At 36.5% G+C, this 9464-nt stretch overlaps 1 protein-coding gene across 1 annotated transcript; it reads right to left on the reverse strand.

Moving 5' to 3' along the window:
• On the reverse strand, positions 778-3250 carry LOC109232309 (transcription factor bHLH3). Its single transcript, XM_019398034.1, has 2 exons — positions 3099-3250; positions 778-2737 (listed from the first exon to the last, which is right to left on the reverse strand). Exon 2 carries the CDS (start codon positions 2583-2585, stop codon positions 1161-1163), a length of 1425 nt encoding a protein of 474 aa, XP_019253579.1. The 5' UTR covers positions 2586-2737; positions 3099-3250; the 3' UTR covers positions 778-1160.

A 9464-nucleotide genomic window follows, 5' to 3' on the forward strand; every position in this document is an offset into this window, starting at 1 on the left:
ACTCGTCCCCCAGTTAAGACTCCAACACCGAATCCAGGAACCGGCGCTAGGGTCAATATGGCAACCAGAGTCGCTGAAAGAAACTTTGCTTGCCGTAAAGAAGTAGCTTTTGTGCCTCCTCTTCCACCTTCTACTAATGCATCCCCTCAGAATAATGTCCTTTGTGATGTGTTCACGGCTAAGTCTCAGAAATAAGCTTATCAAAAACTACTATGAACATCTGATAACAAGAACTCCTTATGGGTAATAATAGTATTCAATTAATTCATACATTTAACAAAGAATAAATCAAGACTTACAGGCTAATGTACTGTGAGAGTCTTTCACACAAAAGGTGTAGGTTCAATTGTTTCTGTTGTTTCATTTTTGTTGTACATGTTACCATACACCATAATTTATGTATGGCAAAGTGGCACAGGCGACAGCATGCCTGCACAGTTTGTTGGTACAGTGGATAAAAAGAACAATGTTGATCAATTGTCTTTGTTTTATGATATTTGGAATTTATTGACATGATAATGCGCCTATAACTTTTTCTGTCAATGCCAATGCTGCATAATTTTCAGATGTCATCCTTTAAAATGCAATCTGAACAATACTTTGATGAAAGTCACATAATTTAGTTTTGGCATACTGAACGAAAAGCATAAGGATAGCAGGAATGCACAATTTGCTAGAATGGACTGATTCCAGATTCATTCCCTCGATTAGTAAAGGAACAAGAAAATATTACGTACAAACTAACAAGCTACACATTGAAGCTCATACACCAAATCATCGACGAATGTATAATAATCTGAACACTCTGATACTAATCACCAGTTAACAAGAAATTTACTTGCATTAACGACAAACATACACAGCATGAGTGACATCGTCTTGAAACACCTGAATCAGTCGGAAAGAGCAGCTGCTAGTATGTCCTTCAAATTCTCATCGCAGATATGATTCTCATCAAATTAAACATATATAATTATGTAGTCTGCAAAATATAATGCAAACTTACGAGCTAGATATTGATGCTCATACATGACAAATCGAGGAAAGGACAACATCTGACCACTCTGATATGGATCACCAGTTCCTTAATGAGAAACAGCTTGCATTATACTACAAACAACGTACATATTATAACTAACCTTATTTTTTAAACACCTAAATCATTTGGATAGAGCAGCTGTCAGCTTTTCCTTCAAATTATCAGCAGCACCACCAGGAGCTCGTATAGAGAATGTGTGGACGATTTCACTGTTTTCTGTTAATGAGACATTGGATTCTTGTGCCACTATTTGATGTTCTTGAAATGTCTTCAGAACTCTAGAAACAGGGTGAGCATTCAAAGGGCAGCCTACTCTTACAACTGCATCATCTTGTCTTTGATGAAAATCAATTTCCAGGGGAGTCTGCTGCTTTTGCTTGTCGTTTACCATCTCCTTCTCAGCATCTAAAACCCTAATTCTAGCCTGAAGATCCGTTATATATGCAATTGCATCTCCAAGCAGCGATGCTTTATCCATCTTTGAGATATTTGGAACAACTGCTCTTAAAGCGTAAAACCTCTGGTTAAGCTTCTCACGCCTCTGCCTCTCTGCTTCAACATGATTCAATGCTTCTTCTCTCCCATTGGCCGGCTTTCTGCCTCTCTTTCTTGGTTTCCGTTCATCTAATTCAAGTTTCCCTTCACCTTCATCGCTTCGATACCCATTCGATGAGTTTCCATAAACTTGAGAACTACCTAGCGCTGCTTGTACTTCGTAAGTATCTGAAGCAAAACTCAGATCTTCTTCCGCCTTTGGAGAAAAATTTATGCTGATGGGACCCGACTTAGAACCACCGAGACTGAGTTCCCGCCCAAATATCTTTGGAATTGCTTTAGGCTGTGGAGGATTAGATACCACCACCGATGTTTTCACCATCTGAATCAAATTCTGATCTTCTGCAATTGACTTTAGAGAACCTAGCTCCACGACCCCTGATTTCAGGGGAACAAATACTAGTGTCTCAAATCCAGCCAATTTTGCTAGATAAGATCTTGATTGGAAATGTTCTAAGCAACCTTTTACTTCAGAAACCCATATTGATCTAGCAGAATTAAATGATTGAGAAGGACTAGAAGGCTTCTCAAAAGGGAAGACATAATACATTGACGTGAGATAAAACACCTCCACGTCCGAGACAGAATCCAACTTGGCAGTAATATTATCATCTTCTGACCCTCCAAAGCAAGTGTGAATCTTTTGAAGAACAAGTTTTTTCTTGTTTCCATCCATCACTTTCTGATGCTGGGAATCATTCCCGGGTTCACTCTGCCCCATCTTTGCTTCTCGGCAATGTCCATCACCCCATATTAAAGCTGATTTTCCCGATTTCGACTTTGCAACTTGCCAATAGATTGCATAAGTCCAATCAAACCCCTCGACAATCTTGCAAAGCGCCTGCTGTACTCCCAAATCTCCTCTCGACGAAGTAAATTCCGTGAGCATGCTATTCGAAGCTGACCAAGTGAAAAATTCTACAGCTTCTCTACCTAATATCCCTTCCATAATAACCCTTTCCTCTTCCTTCATAAAATGTTTCTCCCCCATATTTAAACCACTCAAAAATCCCCAATTCCACACAATAGAAGTATCCTTAAAAGTTGATTCTTTAATTCAAATCCAAAGCCTACGCCAACCCAAATATTGATGGAATACTATGACAGAGCACTCCCAGAATCATGAAATACCTCTGGCAAACCCTAGAAAAAATCCATTCTCAAAAAGTTCAAATTTTTAACACTAAACATACCATAAATTCAAGAATTGGAATATCATTTAGACATAAGAGAAGACCCACAAAATGAAAAACAGATACTAATTCTTGAAAAAAATGGTACTTTTATTAGCAAAGAGAAAAACAGAAAATCCTTCAAAAATGGGAACTTTAGTAGTCAAGTAGCGAGATTCACTTCACCAATTACAATTCTGAGAAAAAAACCCCTATATTTGAAGGTGTTTTATATAAATTTTAGTACAAAATGAATAACAAAAAGCCAGAAATGGGGAACATAAAGGAAAATAAGTTGAAGAAACAAAGTTGGATATGGAAGTAAGAGTTACCTGAAGCTGAAACGAAGATGGTGAAAGGTGCATGTATATGAAAGGAGAAAGATTTGCTCGTTTATCATGTGGACTTCATCTGTAGAATTTAGATCTGAATCACAAGAACTATCAAGTATTATTATAAAAGTTTCTTTTTAATTAGGGTAGATAGTGTGATTGTTTTATTTTTTTGGGTGGATTACGTGGACCTTTTCTTTAATCTAACAATTATTTTTTTTTCAATTTTAATTTAACAAAAGTAGGCAGTTCCTTTTTGAATGGTTTCAAATATTGGTGAAATTATATTTCTGGTGCTTAATTTTTAAGATCCTATGAATTTTTGCCATTCTTTTTTGAATTGGTGCACATAAAGTGTTAGTCTTTCTTTTGTTTCATATTTTCTTTTTATCTCGATTAGTTTAAATTCCTTATAAGGTCCGTTAAAGAGGAAAATACTATCTAGTACTTCCTTAGGTACACTTTAATTAATTTTTTGATCTTTTTTGTTATCCATAATATTTGATCTTTTCAGATATCAAGAAGGAATTAACCTTTTTTTTTTCAAAGTTACCCTTGGAGTAAAGAAAAGGAGAGTCTTGGCGTAACTGGTAAAGTTGCTGTCATGTGACCGGGAGGTCACGGGTTCATGCCGTGAAAACAGACTTTGAAGAAATGCAGGATAAGGCTGCGTACGATATGTCCTTGCGATCGGGCCCTTCCACTGACCCCGCACATAACGGGAGCTTAGTGCATTGGGTTGCCCTTCTTCCCTTGAGTAAAGAGCCTAAGAATATTTGTTATATTTTCAATAAACAAATTAAGATTAATATGGTCAATTTCATTCTCAAAACTCGTCCCTAAGAAATCTGGTTAAGAATAACAATATATTATTCATCTACCACAATTCTTAGCTTAACCGCATTAATCTTTGAATTGGTAAAATTAATTTATAATGGCTGTTTGATTTTTCAAGTGGAAGAACGGCATGCCCTTATATACATGACACATTTGTTAGTCTTTTTAGGACTCAAAATTTGTTTTCACTTATTTATTCCTAATAAATTTTGCGATGAATTTTTTATCATATATTTCAAGAGTTAAAGAAAAAACTTGTGTAAACTACAGTCCATACACATTGAATTATTTTCAGAGGCCCTTTTTTCAATTTTTGATTTTTTACAAATGTTGTTCAAATAGCTTAGAGCCCGTTTGGACATAAAAAAAAATCCCCTTTTTTTCAAAATTTTTTTACTTTTTTCGAAATCAGCGTTTGTTCATAAAATTTTCAATCTTTACTTAAAGATGCATTTTGAAAATTTTCGAAATTCGAAAAACTCCAAAAATTATTTTTCAAAATTTTCACTCAAATCACTCACAAAACTTCAAAAACAACCCAAAATTATATTCATGTCCAAACACAACTCTAAATTTCAAATACCATTTTCACTTGAAAACAAATTTCCCCCTATTTTAAAATTTTACAATTCTTATGTCCAAATGCCCACTTAATTTTTGTTTAGATAGCAGCCAAATACATGTATCAACAGTAGGTCAAATCAACAATTTTTTACTAGAGCAGTTGAACATTTTGCTCTAATGAAAGGTATTCACATAGGAAAACTCATGAAGCAAAGAACAAGAAGGAAGGACAGTTAGAAATTCTCTCCAACTTCTCACTAAAGAAGAAAGCATCCTTCTTCACCAGCCTAACCTAAGTCAGTAGCAATGGTAAATCTAAGCCAATTAAACCAAATCCCTTCCGAGCCACCTGATATAGATCCTAAATCCACTAATACAAAGCCTAATAATCTCAGTTCAAGTTTGAAAGATAAATTAATAGTAGGTGAGCATGGTTCCTTAATTAGTGTTCTAACTCCCTCTCTTGCCAATTATCCATCATTAGCACAAGGATCAAGTCTGCCACCTTTAAATCCCATTCCTACAGGTGGTCACCAAATTCACCTCTCTTTGGAAGAACAAAATCACATCTATCAACTATGGAGATTCTCGGTCATTATCAAACTACATGGTAAAAGAATTCAACACAACCTTCTAAAAAGAAAAGTTCAAGAGATCGGGAAAATTCATGAAAACTTTCCCTTAATCGACCTAGGGCGGACTATTATATCACTAAATTTAATAGTGAGGAACACGTGTTTAAAGTTCTTCACTATGGTCCGTGGTTTATTTTTGAACATTTCCTTTCAGTCCAAAGGTGGAAACCAAACTTTGTAGCAACGGAAGCAAATAATTCTCTTACAGCTGTTTGGGTTCGACTACCACAATTACCAATCGGTTCTATGATGGTATCATAATAGAGAAAATAGGCAACACCATTGGGAGATTATTAAAAATAGATGTCTGTACATCCTCTACTCTACGGGGCCGTTATGCAAGATTGTGTATTGCACTACCACTTGAGGAGCCAGTTATTCCATTTATTCATATTGGAAGCCACAAGCAAAATGTTCAGTACGAGGGTGAGAATTTCTTCTGCAAAACCTGTGGGAGGTTAGGTCATACAACAACAAAATGTCCAAATAACAAAACCATGCCTACTAAGGCACCAACACTGCGAAACCACTCGACTCCCCAATCCAATGCAAGCAATGATTCCCAAGAAATTAATGAAGCGGTATGGCAGACGGTTAGTTTTTCAAAGAAAAAAAGAGCCAATGGAAGAAAGAATGTGGCAAGCCAAAAGCCAGGTATGCTAAACTCTACACCACCTGAAATACCAGGTACGTTAACTTCTTCTCAACACCCTAATACTAACTATATTCCTAATAGCAATCAAAAATCTTTTAAAACAAAGATCCCCTCTATTGATTCTGATCCTTCAACTATTAATCATGCTACCAGGGGAAATATATTTTTTGCTTTGGAAAATCCGCCCTTAGATCAGTATAAAAAGAAACCAAAAACTAAAAAAAAAAAATAGAATACAAACCTAAGTGTAGACATGTAATTTTTGACTCTACCCGAGATTTTACATATTTTAGCAATTAAATATTTAGTTTAGGCCTAATATTGCTATTTCAATTAATTTTGACTCTTTTACTTTATTTTGTCACAAAAATAAAAATAATATAAAAAAAATCTTTTATTTAGGTAATTGATATTTTATCTTGTTACTTTTAGTTTAACTACCTTTCATAAAATTCAAAAATACCAAAATAGTTCCACTTTGTTTTCAGGAATATTAGTAGTTTGGTAGGAATATTATTTTAATTTTGCAATGATTTTAATCTAATTTCATTTTTATCTTTTAGTATGATATTTGAAAAATACCTAAAATAGGTTTGTTTTGACGGTTAGTTTTATTTTAATAGTTATTTTACTTAAGTAGGATTAATTAGTAAATGGGGTAGTATTTTTAGTCTTGTTCAAGGAGAAAGAATAAAATTTGGGCTCAAACAACCCATTTTTTAGGCCCAATTTTCGGACCCTTAGCCCATAAACCAAGCCCAATACCCATAAAATCCTAACACTTTAAAGAAGACCCCTTCTTCTTCTTTAACCCTACACCTAACCCTAGAGAAGGACATTATCAGCAGTCGTCACCCCTAAAACCGCCGCGCACCCTTCTCGATCTTCTTCTTCTTCAACACCAAAAAAACCCAAGCAGCAATCAAACATTAAGACTTTCAAATTTACCAATGGAGTCAAGACAACCCAGGTAAACCTGAGCTCAAGGAAAATCCAGCCAGAAGCCGCCGCACCATACCTCCACCATCAGACCCCGCCGCCCAGCTCGCCGGAGAAGAACCAGCCACAACCCGCCACCCCTTCCTTAACCAAAAAAAACTCGCCGTAATTCCTCCATAGCCACCACCCAACTCGCCGGAAACCAACAGCCACCACTCCTATTACCGTCATATACACCCTCAACTAAAAGACCAAATCCCTCGCCACTCTCATCTCTCCCCAGATTCTCAAACACACACGTGCACACACGAAAACAGAGAGCAGACGGACAGAACACCAAAAAACCAAAAACACATACAGCCGCACACCACACAAGGAAAATCAGCGGCAACCACGAAAAAGAAAATCACAGCAACACCCACACAAAAATCGGCGCCCTCTCGCCATCTGGTTCTCTCAAACAAAGAAAAATTCAAACACACGCATAGATACAGTAGGGAGGATCAGGAATAGAAATCTGGGGGAAATTTTTTGGATAGAACTTTCCTTCCTTTTGAAGTTTCTGTTTTCATTTCAGAAAAACAACAAAAAAAAATAGATAAAAATGTTCTGTTTCTTCTCTTTCAATTCTCGAATTTTGGGGTTTCAAAGCGTGGATTCCGATTGAGCTGGGGTGCCAACTTGAAGTTTGTTTCCGGTCAAGGTTGTCGTTCTTGAGTTCCGATCAATTGTTCGTTGGTTGTTGCTGTTCTTTTTAATGCACATCGGGACAGAGGTTAATTAAAAACTCATTCAAGGTTCATTCCTACCTTTAATATTTTGCCTCATGATGTTTGTTACATATGTGTTTGAATGGCATATGCGTATATTTTCCATGACTATACGTGATATTTTTGATCTTATGATGAAATTGGCTAATTAATACATTTCAACATTATTGATTTCATCCAATGGTGTTGGCTCTTAAATTGAATAAGGAGTGAAAATTTGAAAGCTTATTTGGAATGGGTTGTTGGGCAAAATTAAAAGAGATTTAAGTGTAGGATAAATTATATTGTACTTTTATTCTTGTTTTATTTACTTCTTAGCTAGTAGCATGTTTAGGCCGGCCACATTTAGGTAGGCAAGCCTTAGGATTTTTGTTAGTTTCGAGGCGAGAGGTCGTTTCCTTAGTTAAAGTTATCCTGAAAATGCCCCGAAGGATTTGTATATATTGTTATCCGGGATATGCCCCATAGTATCATGTATATGGAGGCCATGACTAACTTTGTGAAAAAGTATAGTATATATTAGTATTTAGGATTTTACTTTAATTTTCTTATTTTATTTTTTTCGTTTAGGTAGGGACGACCTCGAGCCTCTGGTGTGTTTATTTTTCTTTTTCTTGTGTTCTTACCTCAATTTGAATATCTTAAAAGCCAACTTGATCATGTATGCAACCATACTAGTTACGGGACTCGGGGAATGCCTAACACCTTCTCCCCGAGTCAAATGAACCCCCTTACCCGAATCTCTGGTGCAGACTTAGTTTTGGAGTCCAAAGTTTTTTAAAAAGAAAATTATTTTTAAAAACAGTAACTTGGCACACCGAAACCAATGTCAGGTGGCGACTCTGAAAAATCCTTTTGAACACAAATTTTGTCACTTTCTAATGGAAAACCCTTTTGAGCTTCAAAATAACCTTTATATATTTTGGAGGGGTTAGAAGTTGGTAAAAAAGGGGTGTGACAGCTCTGGCAACTCTGCTGGGGAGTTGCAGGTTCAAGCCGGTACTTGATCTTGTTGGCTTTTAGGATATTTGGTTGAGGTGTTTGTTTTCTTTATTTGCTTTGTTTATTTGGTTTGTTTGTCTTATTTCCTTGTTCTGTTGGTTATTTGTTTATCGATTTTCTTTATGTGTTACTACTTTATAAACTATTGTCATTTGCATAACCATGGGTCTTCTTTCTGCAACAAGTCTTCTGGAGTACGTTTGAGCGTACACAGCCCTTTTGTGAGTCACCCGTGTCTTTAGGGGGTGGCGTGGGAGTGTGGTGTGGGCGGACAGCTAGAGCAGCCGCCATCGACCATGTGACGCCCCGAATTGCCTTGTCTAGTGAACCCCAAACTTAGGTCAACCTTTAGGTCATGCTTATTTGCATCATGTCATTTACACTTAGCAGGGCTCGGTCCCAGGTACCGTGTCCCTTTGTAGGAGGCCTATCTAACTTTTGTCAAAATGGGCCCGTGGTCCAAAAAGACATTCAACCATCCATATGTGATACATGTTGCATCTTTGAGGGTAGAAAGATCATTTGGCGGACTGATGTTTGGGAAAGAGGGTGAAGTGTAAAAATGAAGCAAGTAGGCGCAGTTATGATTTTTCTTTCACATTTTTTTTCAAGAAAAGACAAAAAAAAATGAAAATGATAATTCCAAAAAGATCTTGCACTTTCCCACCATTTTCCAAAAAAAAAAATCAGAAAAAAGAGAAAAAAAATACAAAAAGATTTTACATGTTTCATTATTTTTCAAAAAAAAATATTTTCTCCAAATCAATTTTTTTAATTTCTCTCCCGTATCCAATCTGCCCGAACTACACATACCTGATTCTCGTCTTTCGGGGCGGATACGTAGGCAACCCACATAGGGTCCGGTCTTCCTAGTGAGTCTTAGGTTTTTAGCTTCCGGGGTCGTAGCCAAATCTTGCATGTTTAGCAACTTTTGGCCACATCGGCCTTTTCTGCAAAATAGGGC

This window comes from Nicotiana attenuata, chromosome 9 (assembly GCF_001879085.1).
Source record: "Nicotiana attenuata strain UT chromosome 9, NIATTr2, whole genome shotgun sequence".
In the NCBI taxonomy this organism is placed as follows: Eukaryota; Viridiplantae; Streptophyta; class Magnoliopsida; order Solanales; family Solanaceae; genus Nicotiana; species Nicotiana attenuata.